This window comes from Schistocerca gregaria, chromosome 1 (assembly GCF_023897955.1).
Source record: "Schistocerca gregaria isolate iqSchGreg1 chromosome 1, iqSchGreg1.2, whole genome shotgun sequence".
Classification (NCBI taxonomy): Eukaryota; Metazoa; Arthropoda; class Insecta; order Orthoptera; family Acrididae; genus Schistocerca; species Schistocerca gregaria.
Genome location: NC_064920.1, coordinates 858,198,893 through 858,219,616, shown reverse-complemented (window position 1 = coordinate 858,219,616; position 20,724 = coordinate 858,198,893). Strand labels below are relative to the sequence as shown.

The 20,724-nt window shown below is 37.4% G+C and overlaps 1 protein-coding gene across 1 annotated transcript in view; it reads right to left on the bottom strand.

Annotated features, from left to right (window-relative positions):
• LOC126272764 (mitochondrial Rho GTPase-like) overlaps positions 1 to 20,724 on the bottom strand; it is a 197,568-nt gene that overhangs the window by 10,945 nt on the left and 165,899 nt on the right. The window contains 1 exon segment of the mRNA XM_049975891.1: positions 5,201 to 5,272. Coding sequence (XP_049831848.1) covers positions 5,201 to 5,272 — 72 coding nt within the window.

Here is a 20,724-nt window from a genome sequence, read left to right as displayed (position 1 = left end):
CATATGTATTTCCCTCTGTTGCCCACAACAGTTCACTACCCACTCCATGATCCAGTTACCTCCTAAGCCTTCCTGCTCCTTCAAGCCCTCCTCCCCTTAAATCCAGAGAAAAACAGCTATATAGAAAAAGAAATAATTTAAACAGCAAGTGAATGATTATCCGAGAAAGATAAAACTTACACAACAAAAGTAAACTCACTCACAAGTCCAATGTCACACACAGTTATAAGCATTTCCATTACAAAATTCAATCTGCATAGATTTCAAAACCATCTCCAGATACAATATGAGCTTCTCAGGAACCAACAACTGACACGATATATTCTAAATTTTGAATATCTAAGAGTTAAAACTTGACATAGTCTTGGGGTACATACTGCATAGAACCATTTTTTTACGGTGCAAGTTTCTCTTGGTGAACATGAAACTATTTACTACATGGTCAACATATAACACTGTTTCAGTTATCTATCATAATTTTCCTACAATCTCACAGAAAAAGCATCACCACATTTATTGCATCGGTCTCAACAAAAATGTTTTCTACGTTTTCTACAGGAAAGATAAATAATATTTTTCAAGATGGGACAGAAGGTAGATGTGTGACGTGGAATGATAGATAATAGCTGGCTGGAAGTATACTGGCACAGATTAAATGGTAATTATTCCTCCCCTATTAGTGCTATTACTACTGCTGCCTGCTGCATATTTACAATTTTCATGTAGGTTCAGTATTTTTTATTGACCAACAATAGTACTACACTTTGTGTTTAGAGCAAAACATTCATCTTAATGTCATTACATTGGTTTGCCTTAATTGTAGAAGACTTACATTGGAAAGGAAAGTTTCCAGCAGAAGAATGAACTATGGCAGGAAGAACAACAGAGCAATCCACCATGAGTTCATCCAGGTAGCATTGTAAGAAGCAATGGCTACCAAATGCATACCTATCATTGACAAGAGTTCGTGGAAAACAATGCACTTCATGCTGGAAGGTTTCAGATTGATTATAATGGTATGAGATTTCATAACCAGATTTTAAATTATAAGATATTTCCAGTGACAGGTGTGAACTGACCACAATTTACTGGTTGCAAACTGTAGATAAAAACTGAAGAAATTGCAAAAAAAAAGGTAGGAAATTAAGGAGATGGGATCAGATAAACTGAAAGGACCGGAGGTTGTTGAGTGTTTCAGAGGTAGAATTAGGGAATGATTGACAAGAACAGGGAAAAGGAAAACATCAGGTGAAGAATGGGTAGCTTTGACAGATGAAACAGTGAAGGCAGCAGAGGACTGAGTAGGTAAACAGATGAGGACTCGCAGAAATCCTTGGATAACACAAGAGATACTGAATTTAACTGATGGAAGGAGAAAATATAAAAATGCAGTAAGAAAAAGGGATTACAAAGTCTACAAAATGAGATTGACAGAAAGAGCAAAATGGCTACACAGGAGTGGTTAGAGGACAAATATAAGAATGTAGAGGCATATATCACTAGGGGAATGATAGATACCGCCTACAGGAAAATTAAATAGGCCTTTGGAGAAAAGAGAACCACTTGTGTGAGTATAAAGAGTTCAGATGGAAAAACAGTCTTAAGCAAAGAAGGGGAAGCTGAAAAGTGGAAGAAGTATATAGAGGGTCTATACAAGAGAAGTGAACTTGAAGGCAATATTAACAGAAATGGAAGATGACACAGATGAAGATGAGATGGGATACATGATACTGCGAGAAGAATGTGACAGAGCACTCAAAACCTAAGTCTAAACAAGGCCACAGGAGTAGACAACATTTCTTAGAGCTACTGATAGCCTGGGAACAGTCGGCCATGACAATACTCTTCCATCTGGAGAGCAAGTTGTATGAGACAGACAAAATACTCTCAGAATTCAAGAAGAATATAATAATTACAATTACAAAGAAAGTAGGTGCTGACAGGAGTGAATCCTACAGAAATATCAATTTAATAAGTCGTGGTTGCGAAATACTAACACACATTCTTTACAAAAGAACGGAAAAACTGGTGGAAGCCATTTCGGAGAAGATCAGTAGGGATTCTGAAGAAATGTAGGAACACATGGGGCAATACTGGCCCTAGGACTACTCTTCAAAGACAGATTAAGGAAAGGCAAACTTATGTTTATATCATTTGTAGATATAGAGAAAGCTTTGAGAAGGTTTACTGGAATACTCTCTTTGAACTTCTGAAGGTAGCATGAAGTCAAGTACATGGAGTGAAAGGATATTTACAACCTGTACAGAAATCATATGGGTAGTTATAAGGGTCAAGGGGGGTATGAAAGGGATGCAGTGGTTGAGAAGGGAAAGAAACAGGATTGCAACCTATCCCCCAATAAGATGAACATCGACAAAAGCAAACTGAGGATAATGGAATGTCATTGAATTAAATCAGGTGATGCTGAGGGAATTAGATTAGGAAACGAGACATTTAAAGTAGTACATGAGTTTTACTATCAGAGCAGCAAAAAACTGACATTCCCAAAGTAGAGAGGATACAAAAGGAAGACTAGCAATGGCAAGAAAAGCATTTCTGATAAAAAGAAATTTGTTGATATTGAGTAAAGAGTTAAGTATCAGGAAGTCTCTTCTGAAAGTAACTGTAGTAGCCATATACGGAAATGAAACATGGGCAATACACAATTTAGACTAGAAGAGAATGGAAGATTTTGAATGTGGTGCTACAGAAGAATGCTTTGAATTAGATATGTAGATCACGTAACTACTGTAATGAGAAGGAACTGAATAGAGTTGGTGTGCAAAGAAGTTTATAACACAACCTGACTAGAAGAAGGAATTGGTTGATAGCACACATTCTGAGACATCATGGGTCAGGAGTTTAGTCCTAAAGGGAAATGTGGAGAGTAAAATCTTAAAAGGAGACCAAGAGATGAATACAGTAAGCAGATTCAGAAGGATGTGGGTTGCAGTAGTAACCTGAAGAGGAAGAGGCTTGCACAGGAGACGGTAGCATGAAGAACTGCATCAAAACAGTCTTTGGACTGAAGACCACAATACCAATAACAATAACATGATTTTGCTGCAATAATAAATTATTTAAAACAAGAGATTGCCCCATCTGATTCTAAAACCATTATCATAATGGGCTGTGTGTTAACTTCAGGAATCTTATCAATTTCAAGTGAGACCCACATAATGTATGAAGCATAGAAACAGCATTGTCCGATGGCATATACATTGCTGTGACTGGCTTGATGTGTACGGGCTGAAGGCTTCCAAATGGTGGTAAATGAGGTGTGCAGCTAGAACATGAATGGGGTAGTGTGAAGAAATTGTCTAGGGGGTACCTTCTACACTTACCCCTCTAGCCACCACTTTAGCTGCTCCCTACTATAGTTAGCTCTGAAGGAGGACATTTTCCAAAAGCTTACAATGACTCTGTTTTCTTTATATGTCTACTGACGAATGGATGTTTCAGCTACATGGTGAATATGTTATCTTGCAAAAGTTAACTTTTTGAGAAATGTGGCTGTAATACAACTATAAGATTTTGATGTTCCAACTTAGTTTTATCACTGTAACAAATAATCTATCTTATTGTGCTTTTGACATGTACACACTGTTGGCTATCTAATGCCCATGTTCATCAAACTAATATTACACCTATCTCTTACAATATAACTGAGCAATCAGTATTTAAAAAAAATTGTAATAGTATTTATATTATACAATGGACTTTAGATTCGATATTCATTTTTCAATGTACAAATCCCTTATCTTTTCACAATGTAACACAAAATTCTGGTTAGATAGTTCACACCTATAACCCTTTCAATAGAATTCCATGTTGGCATTTATTGTGCATAATTCTTCTTCCCTTTTTGAGTTTCAAATTAATTTCCTCATTCTAGCTAAGCTGCGTTTTCCTGTGTCCATTACTTTATTCAGCACCTGTAACTTAACACCCTTACTAATTAACATCTTTGAAACTAGTGTTTTTGTTATGTCAGTTGGTCCACATTTTATGTAAATGTTGAGTGCGTGTGCTGCCATAGAACATAATGGTCACAAAGTGCAGGTGCAAAAATGGAGTAAATTTATAATGTATAAAGGCCAAATTAGTCACACAAAGGTATACAATGTGCAAGTTTTCATCACATTTCACATTATATTAACTTTAAAATAATTTCACGAATGTCTCTGTGAAGCTAAAAAACTTCTAAGATTACCAATTGTGAACAAAAAATTTGCTGTTTATCTTTGTGCACAAAACCAGTACTGGGTAAAAAACAAGGCCCCAGCAGGAAAGCAAGGATATCTGGAATACATCATCAAAACCAGTAACAGTTTGTTTTAAATAAACTTTTTAAAGTATACTTGTTACTGGTCCTTGGATATATCAAAACCTTACAAAAATATGTGGTACATTGTTACCTTTATTTCTTCCAAAGGACATAATCCACCTACGACTTCTCCTTATCATTTTCACAAAAGAGTTAAAATCTGTCCTGCTACAGTGATATTGGTGCTCTACATCCTAAAATCATTTAAGAAGAATGCTAATATAATCCCTTACAGTGGATGCAATCTGTATTCTTGCTTTCCTTATCTAACTGTGGTCCATCTCTTGTGACCTCTATAGGTTGTATGTTAAATTCTAACATCTTCATCCTCTTTCTATTACATTCATATGAAATCCGAGTTCATGTCTTCCTAGGAAGATTAACAGCAGTCCCCCCCCCCCCCCCCTCCCAAATGTGAGGATAAGCTGAAGAGTATTCAACTTTCTGGTAGCTATGAGAAACCTGAGAGACAAATTTGCTAAAGGGCTATAGGTGACATAACACTGAACTACAAACACTAAAGTCAAAGCAGAACTCACTGCAAATGGAAGCATTTACTCTGTATAACTTTCTAAGTTCAAATACATATTAAAGCAATAAGCATTTAATAAAGATGCAAGATAAATTTATATGAAGAGAGAAGGAAAAATGTTAATTTTTCTCTGAGCAGTGGCCAATACTGCACATTTCTATTATATTTACAGACAAGCAACACATGCTTGTTGTGTCTTCATATTCTACAAAATTAGAGATTTAATTATTATGCATGCAACACAAGCAGAGGAGAGCATGCCATGTTACTTCTCAAATTCATTAGTAAATGCTGAGATACGTAAAATGTTGTGCACAAAAATTCAAATATAAAATTATAACCTGAAGTATTGATTGAACCATTCACTGGGTTGTGATCGCAATAAAAGAACATGAACCAAGCGACGTAGGTTGCTGAAAAATTTAATAAATATAGCAACAGAAATTAAAGAAATGAAAATAATGAGAAAATATAACAAAGATTTACGCTGGTGGAACAACACAGCCAAACAAACCTTGTCTTGTAGAATAATATCCAAGCTGCCTGAAATCGACTGAAAGAGACATTAAATATTAGAAATAATACTGTTAGAGTGGTTCAATATAATTTACTCCAACAAAAGAAATTTAAAAATTCCATATATTCATCAAATATGTCAAAAATGTAAACAGACATTAACAATCTGTACAGTGGGATACTTTTATGATGCACAGCACACTGCTTATGACATATGGGATGAAACTAAATGAAATACATGAATTATATTTTTAAAGACACTTTCTTTAACTCTGAATATTAACAGTTCACAAAATGGGCTGTATCTGGATGAAATATAGCTTTTGTTACTGTGTAGTTTCTGGTGCAAACCAATTTTAAAACACATGTCAGGAATACATATCAACAAAATACTATTTAAGTATAAAACAGATGGATAAAGTACTTATGTCTGTTATGCAGGTGTGGATCCAGCATGGACTCCATGAGGAGTCCAGGGAAAATTTTTCAAATAATCAAAAGCTCTTGTACATCATTACCTGATTAAACTGTTAATGGTGCTTTTCATTAACAATACCAAATTTAGGACATTTAGGACTGTTGGAGAAATTTTGAGTAATAAAACTATTTATCTGAGAAATAGTAATTTTTCAGGATTTGAATAAAAGACTGTTGAATAAAAACATCAGAAATTTCTTCTGCCTAAATTCTAGAAGAATGGCAATCAAAAGATTGTCTTACTGATTAATGTGATGCGTTCCTTTTTTACTTTTGGCAAATCTCTCAGTTATTATTAAGCATTAATATCTCTGTGAATGCAGAGCACAGCTAAGCTAAGCCAAGCCATGGCCCATTCTTGACCACATAGATGTATTTTGCCTACAGGGAGAGAAGAAAATAACATCTTAGCTGAAGCGTTGCTATGTGGTAGCATCAATAACAAATGAAGGAATCACATACAAGCTGGCAGACATCTCTGCTGCAGGACTGCAGCGTATCAACAGGTGGTGACAGAAACTTCTCATTGGGGTGACCATTCATCCAGTCAATCCATTTCTGTTGCCACATGATGGCTTCAGGATTCTCAAATGCTGTTGTTGTCCATAATTACCAGTATACTGGAAAAGGTTGATGAGAGCCCCATACTGTTGTAGTATAGCTCCTCTTCTGACAACAAAATGGTTACATCTGAGGCAGGGGTTTGAATATTCTACAATTACAAAATTGAAATATCTACACAATGCCATCCAGCACACTGTCAGGTATGTATAAAGGTATTCCAAAATATTCTGAATCCAAAGTAGCCACATGGTTAGACATCTGGGTCCGATGACTACAAAGATGTCCTGCAGTGATTACAGCCCTGTGACAAGAAGCCTTCCTTTTAGCTTTGTGAATTGATGAACAGCTTCATCACACTATACCCACCTGTGTTCATACAAAGACTTCAGAGAAGCACGTAACTTTGACAGCAGTGGAGTTCGAGGTTTTTAGTGTTTGCCAAAAAAAAAAAAGGCTGCTGCAGCTTTGATTGTGCCAATGACATTTCTCAATTGGGGTACCTTGTTTGAAGAAGATAACAAATGTTCAACTTGCATTTGAAACATGAGATTCGCAATGCATACAGGACCTCAAACTGGATTTCTTGCCCTTGGTGAGATTTGGATGGACATGACCCCCCCAACCCTTGTCGGATACAATTACATAAAACTGAATTCTTTTTTAGTTTTTTTACACATGATTAAAACTAAAAACCAGGCCAATCTTGAGTATCATTCTGACGAACAGATGCACATAGACAGATGGACAAAAAGGCTCAATGAAAATATTATTAATAATTTTGACACCTCCTTTAAAAACTGACCCTTTATTGGTATGTTGTTATAGACATTAAATATTCTTGAAACTTTGCGGATAAAGAGAACACTGTCTGTGTCTTCCTTTGAATCTTACGATTACACAGCTTTTTCAATCTCTTGATTTATATGGTCACTACAAGAATTCTTGTCGGTGAACATCAGCTTAACTACCCTCCACAAAATAAACTTTTTGCTTGCATGTGGGTTTTGACTTTTAAGTGTGCCACTTAATGTGGTTTGTAGGCAGCCGAAATCTGCCTAAGGAAACATTGGGCTTGTTCCCCAGCTCTCCTTCAGTTACACAATGCACAGAAATTAAAATGCTTCTACACAATAACCAGAAATGTCACTAACCACAGACAGATGGGATACACAACTATATTCCCTGAGAAGAAGGGAGGTGAGGATAGTGGGGTCCAGAAATGCAACTGGCCAACAATACCCAAAACGTATAAAAAAATAATGAGCCGGCCTCATAAAAAAGGGGGGGAAATGCTAGAGAGAATGGAAGACACTGTGGCAGTGTTTTCCTCAGCAAAATAAATAAATAAATAAAAAGATTGTGAAAAGCTCTTGGAGGTCAAAACCAGTTCTGCAAGCTGAATATGACATACAGGCGGAAATTACATGAGACACATGTGTGAAAAATGAGAAAATATGACTTTACCGCTATTGTTGCCCACCGTGTGACATCACAGGTTATGAACAATGACAGCACTGGCCATCCCAATGCTGAGCGATTCTATTCTACGTAACTTTACCAAGGAAGCCCTGATGTGAAGCATTACTTGGACTTTCAAGGGTCCAAAACAAACCACATTCCTTCGTGTGACAATAGCTCTGTGAAATTTTAGACCACATTACATTCTACCCAGGTATCAAGACCGGGCAACATATATTGTAGCAAGTTATAATGTCCAGTTTTACTGCCACTTAAAAATTGTTGCAGAAACCATCTCATTCTTTCTCCAAGTCACTTTAGCCAGTCATAATGAATCTGCTTTTTATTCTCGCTCCTGAGTAAAACCTCTCAAGGAAGTCATGTAAAATCATTGCCAAATTTACCTTAACCCATTTCTCACCGACAATGGGAGAGTTCCGCTGAATACTGTAATAAATTTTCCTGCTGGGAACTCAAGTAATTTGTACTTCATTCTAGCCCAGCCCCAGTTAGCCAAACACTTTTTTCATGTAGTCTTCCCTCTCCCTCTTTCACTTATTGTCTTGGTTTAAACAGCTCACCAACTCAGGGTTACGTTCAAATATGCTGAACTGCTCAAAGTAACTGAGTTGTGAAAACCTGGGTTTTACCAGCACTGGTCTCTGTGGTGAAGGTCTGCTTGGTCTAGATCCACCTATTGCTTCTTCTGATTACATGTTGGAAATAACAAATCATAATTCTCAATTCTTATGGTTTACCCTATCCAATGGCACAGATTGATTGTGTTTGAAAATGGTGTAATGCTGAAACTGCAACAGTGCATAACAAAATATAGACAACCATGTCAGAAATGAAAATGATATCTTTTAAACAATGTATAGAGGGGTTTTGTATGCAAGATGTCCTGCAGCCTTCATGCAGTTAATAAATGGCTTTATTTTTATATAGGTAAAGTAATATATGCTCATCATTAGTGTAAGGGTATTTCATTTTTATCTGCAGAAATTATGTGCAGGCATAAAAATAAAATACAAGACTGCAGACAATGAATGTGCAGTTTGATAGTTATCTAGAAAAATAAAAATATAAAGAACAGGCAGCCTTTCCCTTGCCTATATACACAAATAATGTAATTTATCAGTTTACAGAGGCGTGAACCCATTCCTTAAGATGTTAATGAAGTAGAATGTACAATGCATCGCAAAAAACAGTGTAAAGTAAAAAAGAATGAAGACTGCTCGGAGAGAGCTAATATACTAAAAAAAATAATAATAATATCTGAGAAAGGAAAGAAATAATAATAATAATAATAATAATAATTTTTACTGTGAGGAGAATCTGCAGTGCCAAGTCATCTCTAGATGGTGGTTATAATTAATTTAAGCTATCCTATGCATAAAATAGGACATTCTTTTTCTGCTGTCTGTTTTGAGTAATTTGAATTTTATCAAAAATACCATTGTCCTATTTTTCCTTTCTTGTAATTTTCTCCAAACTACTAAAGAAAAGATGACTTTTCAGTAAGCATAGGGATTTTGACAAAAATCGCTGGGGGTACATATGTTAGGCCAAATCTGCTGGGCTGGATCAGTACTGGTGTTGTATTTAGTTTCCTTTTAAAACTTCAAAAGAATTTTTGGGTGAAACTGGACTGTAATCATTGGTCAGCGAGTCTCTATTTTCATATGAAGGATTATCCTCTTCACTGAATACGTCATCATTACATCACATTCTCACTGCAGATGTTCTGGTGTATTACTTTATGTTAATCATCTGTAGGTGTCACAGGAAGAAGACCATAGCATTGGCATGAATTCAAACTGTTAACAACAAACAGTTCACTTCTACAGCATTAGAATTAAACTGGTGTAATAGCCACATAATGATAATGCCATAGAGTCAATAAATAGTGCTGTTAACTCTGACAATCTCATATAGCAAAGCATTGAGGCTGTCAAAGAACATACAGTTTTAACATATATTTCGCATACTTCTGATATACTCACATTATTTATGTTCTGTGGGTTAAGTGTTAACAGAGCAAGACTTAATCCTACACATTTGCCTCTCGTGGGCAATGCTCTAGCAAATGATCCATTGTAACTGACCTCGCAGCCTGACTCCAATTTTCAGTTTGGTAATATTTACCTCTCCCCTTTTCTTTCTTTCATGATGCCTGTGGAAGCTGAGGTTTTGAGTTTATTAACATGTTTCTTCTTCTTCTTCTTCTTCTTCTTATTCTTCTTCTCTTATAGAATTTAAATAGAAACATTTCATCAGTCTCTTCATTCAGACTTTGAAACTGGCATTAATTTATTTCTTCAGGCTCTATAGTTCTTTTCTACTAGTTTTCAGATGGTTGTGTTCTTATTTATTTTTCCACAGTTCTCTTGCATTTAAATATTTGCTTTATTTAGTATCACAATTCTTAGCCACAATTCAATATCACTTAATCAAAAATATTACATACCAACTTCAAAAACAGGGTGAAACAACACGAATATGCACAGGATACAGGCTGCACACCAAACAGACTGTTGTGTTTGGGCCTTAGCGACCGGAGACAGTAGCCATGTGTGCTGTTGTTGTTTTTGTTGTTGTTGTTGTTGCTGCTGTGGTGCGAGACTTATACTTCAGAAAAAGAACTTTGTCTGAAAGCTTAGATATGTTTAGTATTCTTTTGATTGTGCCTGTCAGTGACTCAACATCCCCTCTGTATGGTGAGCAGCAACCTATCATTTCTGTACTGTTGCTATTCCATCCTGGACTTTCCATTGTCTGAGTTTGGCTACACAGGATGATTGAGCTAAGCTGTTCACATCAAGTATTCCTGGAACCGTTCAAGGTATCTGATTGAGCTAAGCTGTTCACATCAAGTATTCCTGGAATCGTTCAAGGTATCATAATTTTGTTTTAACTCAGAAAAATTGTGAGAGAACTTTCAGCAAATGACATATACACTCTTTTCATAGTTATATTTATTACAGGGAAATTAGTATCAACTTCACTTTTCCAAATGGAACGATAGTAATTTTTACTGCTAATAGCACCTATCTAATTTAATATTGCTGCCTCAGATCCAAATAAGGAAACTGGATACGTAGGAAACAATGTGTCGCACCACCCCAATGCCGGTATAATACAGGCACAAACTGTCTCCCACAAACCAGGACAAATGAGATATGCTACTCCTTTAAGAACAATGCAGAAGGAATACAAAGAGAATAGCTGGCTTGTATTCACGAATGTATCAAGACAGACGGTGTCCAACCAGAATGACAATTCAGAACAAGCACAACAAATTGTTATTGGAAGGACACTGGAATACTACACAGCAGCTAAGAAGCATGCCTATAATGAGCACAGTAAGTGAACTACATGTTCTGGGCAACTGTTTTTTATAATTCACATGTTGCCTTCAGAGAAAATGCAAGTGCCTCTGGAATAAATCAGCCCAGCATTGTTTGCATTTTGCACACAAACAGCTTCCATCTCTATCATGTGTCACTTCACTAGTAGCAAGTGGATTTGCAGAAGGACACATCGAATTTTGTCACTAGGCTCTGATGGGTCATTAGGACAATTGGGTCTTCTTTCAAAGAAATCTCTTCACCAATCACACCTTCACAAATAACGGAAAATGAATGAAAGAAATATGCATTACTGGGCTGCTGAGAATTCGCACTGGATGAGACAAGTTGAACGTCAGACGCAGTGTAGTGTGAGCATGTGGTAAGGGATTGTTGGAGAATGTGTGATTGGTCCTTATTTCATTGAAGAAACTTTAATGGTTAAAGGATATATACCATTTCTTAGCAAATTACTACCAGCTCTCAGAGGACACACCACTTGAAATGGCCCAATGGACACTCCACTTACTACTAACCTGTGGCTGTGAGGGTGCTCACTAAACTCTTTCCTCGTTGCTGTATACAATGTGAAAGCATTGTAAGTTGGCTACCATGTTTGCCTGATTGGATGCCAGTTGACTTTTTTCTCCTGGGTTGAACTCAAAGACTAAGCCTAAGCACAAGTTCCTATGAGCCGAGAAAACTTTTAAAAAATCATTTTTGCAACATGTGTAGTGATATTGAAGGAGTCTCTTCAGTCTGTCCAGAAGTCCTTGCACCAGTGACTGCAAATATGTATGGCTGTATTGATTTATTCCAGAGGCACTAGCATTTTCTCTGGAGCTAACAAGTGGATTATAAATATAAACATCTGCCAGAATGTCTACTTCACTTGCTGTGTACATTACAGACTTGTTTCTTACCTACTGTTTGTATTTCAAACACTTTGATAACATAAATGCAATTTTAAGTGAGTATTTATGACCACATTCTTTGGCAATTCATTTCTACAGCTCACAAGATTTTGCAATGTGGGTACGTACAGGGTTGGCACAAGTTTCCCCAAGTGAAATTCCTTGATATTTCCCTGATTTCCAGACAAGTTTTAGCATTTTTACCTGACAAATTTTGAGATCTCATATGTGGATAAAGAATTAGATTGACAAAAAATGTAGGGACTTCTGTATTTCCAAATCTGTGAGCAAAAATTTTAAGTACTAACAAACGTCTTTTGTAATGAACTGGTTTTAGATGGAGAAAGCAAACCAAATGGTACATGTTTTTCATTAAGACCACTGATGTTAGTTTATTTCTATAAAACGAAACACATTTGGTGACAAAAATACGCATTTCCTTGGAGTCACAAGACATATTTTAAATACCTTCACCGATTTCAGAAATAATCTCAGAAAAAAGTAGGCCTCTTGAAAGAAGTGTACAAGGCGGGGAAGAGTTGTGTAACCCAACACTATAGGTGACCGCCAATAAAATATTGGTTATTACTCAGTGTGTTATGTCTTTTATTTTAGGGGTATTGTGTGTCCGCCTGCTTAGCTGAGTGGTAATGTATTTGCTTAACACGCAGCGGACCTAGGTTCCCAGCCAGGTTGTAGATTTCTCCGCTCGTGAACTGGGTGTTGTGTTTTTATGATCACTGACTTGCAAGTTGCCCAATGTGGCATCACCTGAACGAAGACTTGGAACCTGGTGGCCAAACTTCCCTCAATTGGGCCTTCCGGCTCACAATCATTCCATTTTACAGGTATTGGGTGATTTTTCTTTCGAGAAATATGTAAGTACATTATGTACAAACCGAAAGTGTGTGCCACCATTTTCTTCTGCTTATCATCCATACTTTCTAATATATGAAACACTTTCAAAATGCCAAAATGTACTAGAATAAATAAAACGTCTATCAAACACCGCACTGTACAGTGTACTTGCGGTGAGACAGTCGCAATTCCTGAAATTCATCACCCATGGCCTCTGGCTTCCTGAGCAGCACCAAAGGTCTGGGTCCATTGATAAACCATGAAATCCATCGCATTATGCCACACACAAACAGACCCAACCTGTGGGGAGATCGATGAGGCTAGATCCGACAGGCAGAGCCTGTACATTAGCAGGAAACAATGGGCTTCAGATTGGCAGGCCCGATCTGTAAGAGATACATACAGAAATGGCCTGTGGCTTTGGCCCATCGTTGAAGTCCACTCATGTGGCCAGCTATTCAAATGTCACAAACAACATGTTGATAAAATTAGACTGCGGTGATCAATCCTTGTGCGAATAAACTGAGAATCAATGCTAATGAGGATAAGTAACAACTAACCAGGAAGATGATCACTGAGCCACAGACAGGCACGTAGGTAAATCACACTATCACAACTAAATTTGCAGCCAGAGCCTTTGTCAGAAAATGAGAGCGCACACAGTTTCACATAATCACTCACACACATATCATGCACACGTGACAGCTGTCTCCAGCCTCTGCATAACCAGTCTCTGAGAATCAGATTCAAACAAACCACTCTTCATACCTGCCTGCCTCTTGTTGGCAGCTCAAGCTGAGGGGAATAGTAGGAAGGGGAGAATTGGTAAGAATGAGGGACTAGGGAAGCAGCACACGTACTCTGCTGCATCCACCCAGCAACAATGCATTACATCTCAGCAAATGAACCATTTCATCTACTGAGACAAAAATGAGATTTTTCCCGTGTTTTCTTCCAATTTCCCTTGTATTTCCCTGACACATTTGAAATTTCCTGATATTTCCTGATTTCCAGAACTTGTGTCAACCCTGGTGTATCTTAACATTACATTCATGACACATAGTTATTATTTAATAATTTTTGTACCCAAATCCCCCTTTCAAAGATGCACTGAATATTTAACTTGCACCTTTTTTCCAAGACTCTTTTCTGCAGTTAACTGGTAAAGCACCCTTAGATACCACATCATTCAGTTTCCAGTTGATGTGCTGGTTCAACGACACACAGCCATGCCTGAGCATCCCATCAGCTGGACACGATAAGTTTCGTACAACACGATCTTTCACATAAGAAGCTATTGGTTTCATGTTCAAAACACACAAATCCTAAGTTCTTAATATTGTAATTACTCCAAAACTACTAATCGGATTTTGAAGAGTGAAATGACACTGAAATTCTCTCGTTTAGTAAGGGATTTTTCACAATTCAATTGGGTTTCACAATTTAATTGGGTGAAACCAGAATTATGATATTTTAAATGATCAGGAAATGTCTGAGGTGAACAGCTCATGAGAATGATGATCTCTTAAATGATCAGGAAATATCTGAGGTGAAGAGCTTAGATGAATCACCATGAACGTTCTAGATTTTAAAACTTGTTTTGATCCTGCCTGTATAAAACAGATTACTGTCAATGTTATCCTTTATGTCCTTAATCCAAAACTGCCTACTGTTCGAACAACCTCATGGCTATGACTTTGATAATACACTGCATGACAAAAAAAGTGAAGCACCAGAAGAGGTGGTTCAATGTCACTGTAAATTCATATTTGTAAGCACCATCAGCAGATATGCAAACGAAAAATTGCAATTCTCTGCAGCAGGTAGAGTGGCCACCAGAGTGTATTGCTGTCATTCCTGCTTAGCATCATTAACAGACCTGTCAGCATATATGTAAGGGATGTGAACAGCATCAGATGTTGTGTGATCACTGTGAAGAACACAGAGACACCAAGTACTTGTGTAGTACAGTGTTATCAACACCCGACAAGATTTGCAAAGGACCGAACTGTAGGTCTCCATTTGGCCATCTGATCGAATTATGCAATATCCAGATTTGTGGGGCTTTTGGGTGTAATAGTGGTCAAATGTTGGATTGCACCAGAAGAAAGCAAGCTAACTTACCGTCAAGCTTCCGGTCAAACATGTCTGAGCACTGCAAGGGTGGGATGCCATATTGTGCACCAAGCATATTGTATCTCCTTCACATTTCCACCTGCCATCCAAGAACAAGTAATGGACTTCCTGCAACATTCTGTATCATCCTACATTATTGGTTGAAGACCATCAGCAGCTAGACAAGATAATTACTGCTCCATGCATAGGCCACCATTAACACCATAACACAAATGACAGAGTTTGAAATGGCATAATGGCCAGGAAGCATGGACTGCTGATGAATGATACTGCATTGAATTCAGCAAAGAATCACAGTTCTGCACTACCCTGAATGATCTTAGTTGGCAAGTAAAGCAGCAACTTGGGGAGAGATCCCATTCTATCTGTGTTTTGGAGAGGCACAACAGTGTTATGCCTGGTGTCACAGTGTGCGGCAGCATCGCATATGACTTCAGGTCATCGCTATTAGTGATTGAGAGAACTCCGGTGTCACAATGATATGACATGGATATTATGTATCCTCTAATGTTACTCTGATGTCACATGTGACAGTATCATACTGCTATTTTTCAACAGGGCAGTGCTTGGCCAAACATGGAACATGCATTTATGAATTGTCTGCATGATGTTCAGGTATTCACGTGGCCAGCAAGACCCCCAGCTCTCTTCTTGTTAGAAATTGTGGGGATCAACTCTGATGTCAACTCAATCCCAGTGCCAGTATCCAGGACCAGTTACAACAGCTGTGGGCCAGCTTACCTCAGAAGAGGATATAATGGCTTTATGACACTTCTCCCAACCAAATGAAGTGATCCAGACAAGAGGGGGTGCAACATCATACAACAAGTGGACTGGTATGTTACTATTACACGATTCTGTTGTCACTGAAACACCACTACATACCCGCTCATCCCAAGAAGTTTCATTTGTCTTCTCCTCCCTTTTTGAATGCTTCACTGTTTTTCTGGACAGTGTATCTGGTAAGAGATCAGAGCTGCAAAATACCATATTTTCGTCATTTACGAGAAGTTTTCAGCATCTAAAGTGTAAGATTTATTCCAGAAACAGATCATGGCAAAACCCGTCATCATTATACATTTTCATACATGGGTATACGAAGTGCGTGCAAAAAATTCCAAACTGTGTCCAAAAACTTTTTCTACACTTATCCTTTACTTATTGCGCATGGCCTCCTTCATAATACTCTCCCCCACAATTGATACACAGCTCCTAATGCCATTTCTGCTTCTGGAAGCAGTCTTGGTATGCCTCTTGCTAGATTGTGTGAAGTTCCATCTGTGAATTTTCTTTTATCTCATCTATCATTCCAAATCTATGCCCTTTCAACAGGGTTTTCAACTTTGGAAATAAGAATAAGTCTGCAGTGGCCAGGTATGGAGAGTATGGAGGATGAGGCAGCGTAGTGCATAGTGATTTTGTATTTTTGAGTGATATCACACACCAATAGGGATTAATGTGTGAGTGCATTATGTTGCAAGAGCCATGAATTATCTTGCCACATTTCAGGCCTTTGTCTCCTAACATTTTCTCGCAGGCATCGCCAACACATTCCAATAGTACCATCGATTACTGGTTTGTCCCTGTGGCAAGAATTCACGATTAATTAATCCTTCAAAGTGAATGAAAACAATCGGCATAGCTCTGGCATTTGACCTGATGAACTTTCTTTGGGCTTGGAGAACATTTTCTGACCCATTGTGAAGATTGAACCTTAGTCTCTACAACATAACTGTAGACCCATGTCTCATCACCAATTATGATTCCCTTAAGGTACATCTAGTTCTCAACTGTGTGATCCAAAATCTCTTCACAGATTGGGAGATGAATATTTTTCTGGTCTTTGTTCATGAGGCTTGGGACAAAACTAGTGGCAATACAATGCATTCCAAGATGCTGTGACAAAAATTCATGACATGATCCAACTGAAATGTTACATTCTTATGCTATCCTTCAGTCAGTCAGTCTTCGATTGACTTGCACAATTTAGTTGAAACTCCTGACACGAGCATCGTGGGTAGATTTCAAAGGGCGCCCTGAACAAGGATCACCTCCAACTTCCGTGGGGTCATTTTTAAACTGCGTGAACCATTTGTAACACCAAGTATGGCTTAAGCACTCATCAACATAGGCTTCCTGCATCATTTGGTGTCTCTCTGTACAGGTATTCTTGAGTTTCACACAAAATTTAATGCGGACACGTTGCTCCTCTAACTCTGCCATCTCAAAATTCAAAAACTGTGCAACACAACATTCTACTCAATGTAGCAGTGAACAATAACTAACAGACATACAACAACAAAACTTCTGGCAGTTATACATTACACACTGGCATGTGCAGGGATGGCAACCAATTTTGCTCGAGTACATCACTGGCGTTGAACTACGAATGTTCTGAAATTTTTTGAACAGACCTCATATGTCCATTATGAGGTCTAAGACAACCTCTAGTAAGTTTGAGAAGTACGAAGAGGTACAGGCAGCTTGTAGTTTTGAGTCACACCATGAGGCATGCTGAAAGAGCTCTGTTTTGTCCCTTAAGGCATTGTTCTAGTTTGAAATTTTAACCCGGTATACAGTTTTAAGCTGCCAGAATCTGTCGAACAAACGACTGTGAGTATAAGTATGCTGATATATGCCTAAAATTATGAGGAAAAATTTATAAAAAATGTACATCAGATTGACTGCATGACATGCAAGCATAATTGCTCGAGCACACTACCCTGATAGCTGTGTTCTGTATCCCAGTTCTTCCTGTCACACTTCACTGTTTTCTAGAGCTTCATAGTCCTCAGCTAATGACCTTTCCTGAACACCTATTTTCTATGCAGTGTAATTTGCTGCAGAAGTAGTTCCTGCATCTTTCTTTTTCCCACTTTCACACCCCAATATTCACTACTTCTTTCATGTTTTACGCAAAGAAAGGTATCTTCATAACAGTTCCTTACATTCTCATGTGATTCTTAGTTTTTCTGATGCAAATTTAACAGGCACTTGGTCTAGATACACGATTTATTGTAAAAATTACACTACACTGTCAATAGAAAGGTACTCATTTTGTCTGACCCTAGAATCCACAACCAGTTTAAATTATATGACATGCCCTAATAGAGCAACCTTCCGAACTACGTACAGTTAACAAGATCTTCCCGGGCCTCCATCTGCATCAATGTGTCAAAATTCTGCTACATTTCAAAGAATGTTACTTTCATCATATTTGGTAGAAGATGGAAATCCAAGAATTCGTCAGCAGTATACACTTTGGAAGTCTACATTTACATACATAAAATGCTACTACATTAAGGTTATGAAAGCCAAGTGGCAAGGTTTGCTAAGATTGAGGTTCAAATACCCATTAATGGTATTGTTTGCCATATATCTCAATAAATGTCTATTTTGAAACCAGATAAATGTCATTTAATGACACTGTGAAACATTGTAGTTTTCTTATCTACCAGTAGTCAAATACACAATTCTTTAAAGAATCAAACTCTCATGAATAAAACAGCCACAAATGTCTGACTACTTTAAAAATGCATTAATGTGTCAAGTATATGACAGTACGCACATAAAACATTTACAGCTGAAGGTATAAATTCCTAATTTTTCATGCCTCTCGAAGTTTATGACTTTGCAATATCTCCTGAATCGTGTGTTTTGTAAGATATACTTATACAGGGACACACAATATTATATGCAAATATACATAGCAGTAAAAAAAAGAGTAATGCATTTAAACTTCATGCCTGTTGCCTATGTTCCACAGCATGAATAGAAAAATATGGTAGGCGATACACTTTTTTCCTGTAATTATTGTGTGGTGAGTCTCAGCAAGAAAAAGTTTCAAAAAAGATTGAAATTGCCTGACATTTGTTGGAATTCACTGACTCCTCTCATTCTCAAATACTGGTTGAAATTAAAAGGAGTTAGAATGGAAAATAATTTTTTTCAAGTTTTCGGATTTTTATCTCATTATAAAAGTTGCAATTTCCCAAATAAAATGATATATATATCGCTTATAAACTCACATGGGAAGTACTTTTATTTTATTTTTTAAAATATAATCTACACTGGTTGGAAATGTTACAACTTTTACGTGCATTACTTCACGATATAATAAAATCAGTAATTTTTTATACAGAAGGCTGTGGATTGATGTGTTATTGAAGTTAAATTACATGTTTGTAATGGTAGCACTGTCAAAAACAGTATCATGTCATTTCATAGTATGAACATGCATCGTATGCTGAAATGCTAACATTTTTCTGAGGAAAAGTAACAAATACATTGGTAAACCTCTCAAAAAGAAAAGTATGACGCCAAAACGAAATGTTTTACCAAACATGGGTTTCATGGTAATAGATTTGTGAATAAAGGAAACATTGTGTTCAACATTTGGTGTGTGAAGTTACAGGCAGTGAAATACAGGCAAACTCATCAGTATCTAGAGAAACACCCATTAGTGCTTTGAAGATTAAAATAAAACATTGTGATACACAGTTTTCTCAAAACAAAAGTGATGTAACTGGTAGGTTAGGTTATATTTTGATAGATTTACACAGCCTAAAAAGGGTGTTAGGAGAATGTGTGTGTTGTAAAATATGTGTAGGGCCAATTAGTATACATGAAGACAGTGAGGTATCAAATGAACTAGCCAGGAAACTCATCATTAAATGTGCCAGTTGTAAATACACTCATTCATTTTGGAATTCTGATAAGTGTAAAGATAATTATTTTCAAGTAAATGTTAGGCGGCTTTATGGATTGAGAGCTATTGGCAAAGTACACAATACAGTAGAAACGATGTGTGCCGTGATGAATATACCACACCCACGTTGTAAAATTGACAAGTATGCAGGATTTATTGGAGCTGCTGTGGAATCTGTTGCAGGTGAGTCAATGAAGGGTGCTGCAAACGAAGTTGTTGAAATAAATGATAGTATGACTGACATACCAATAGCTTTTTGATGACACTTGGCAGAAAAGCGCCTACAGTTCTAAGAATTCTGTTGCTACAGTAACCGGTGTGGATACTGGAAAGGTAATAGCTTTCCAGATTTTAACCAAACATTGTTATAAGTGTCAATTGGGGAATGAAGAAGGGCATATCTGCGTCAGAAATTATGAAGGAACAAGTGGTGGTATGGAGGCCTCTGCAGCCATTGAAATTTTTAGTCGATCTGTGAAAGAAAGGGGAGTGTGTTACACTAAGCTCTTAGATGATGGAGACTCAAAAGCATATAATAGTGTAGTAGCCATACAATGAAGGCTCTCACGACCGGATGGTACTGTTGTTGATAATTCTTCCGGGTTATATGGCCGTGGCCCATGGAATTCTTCTAATCCTAATAGAATAGAAGAATTCCATGGACCACGGCCATATAACCTGGAAGAATTACCAACAACAGTATAGTAGCCGCTTAGCCTTATGGTGAGAAGATTATCACAAATCTGGAATGTGTTGGTCGTATCCAGAAGAGGATGGGCACCAGGTTGAGGAAGCTGAAACAAAGTTTGAGAGACAAGAAAGTTTCTGATGGTGAAACCATAAGAGGCAGGCTCACAGACAAAATGATTGATGAAGTACAGCAG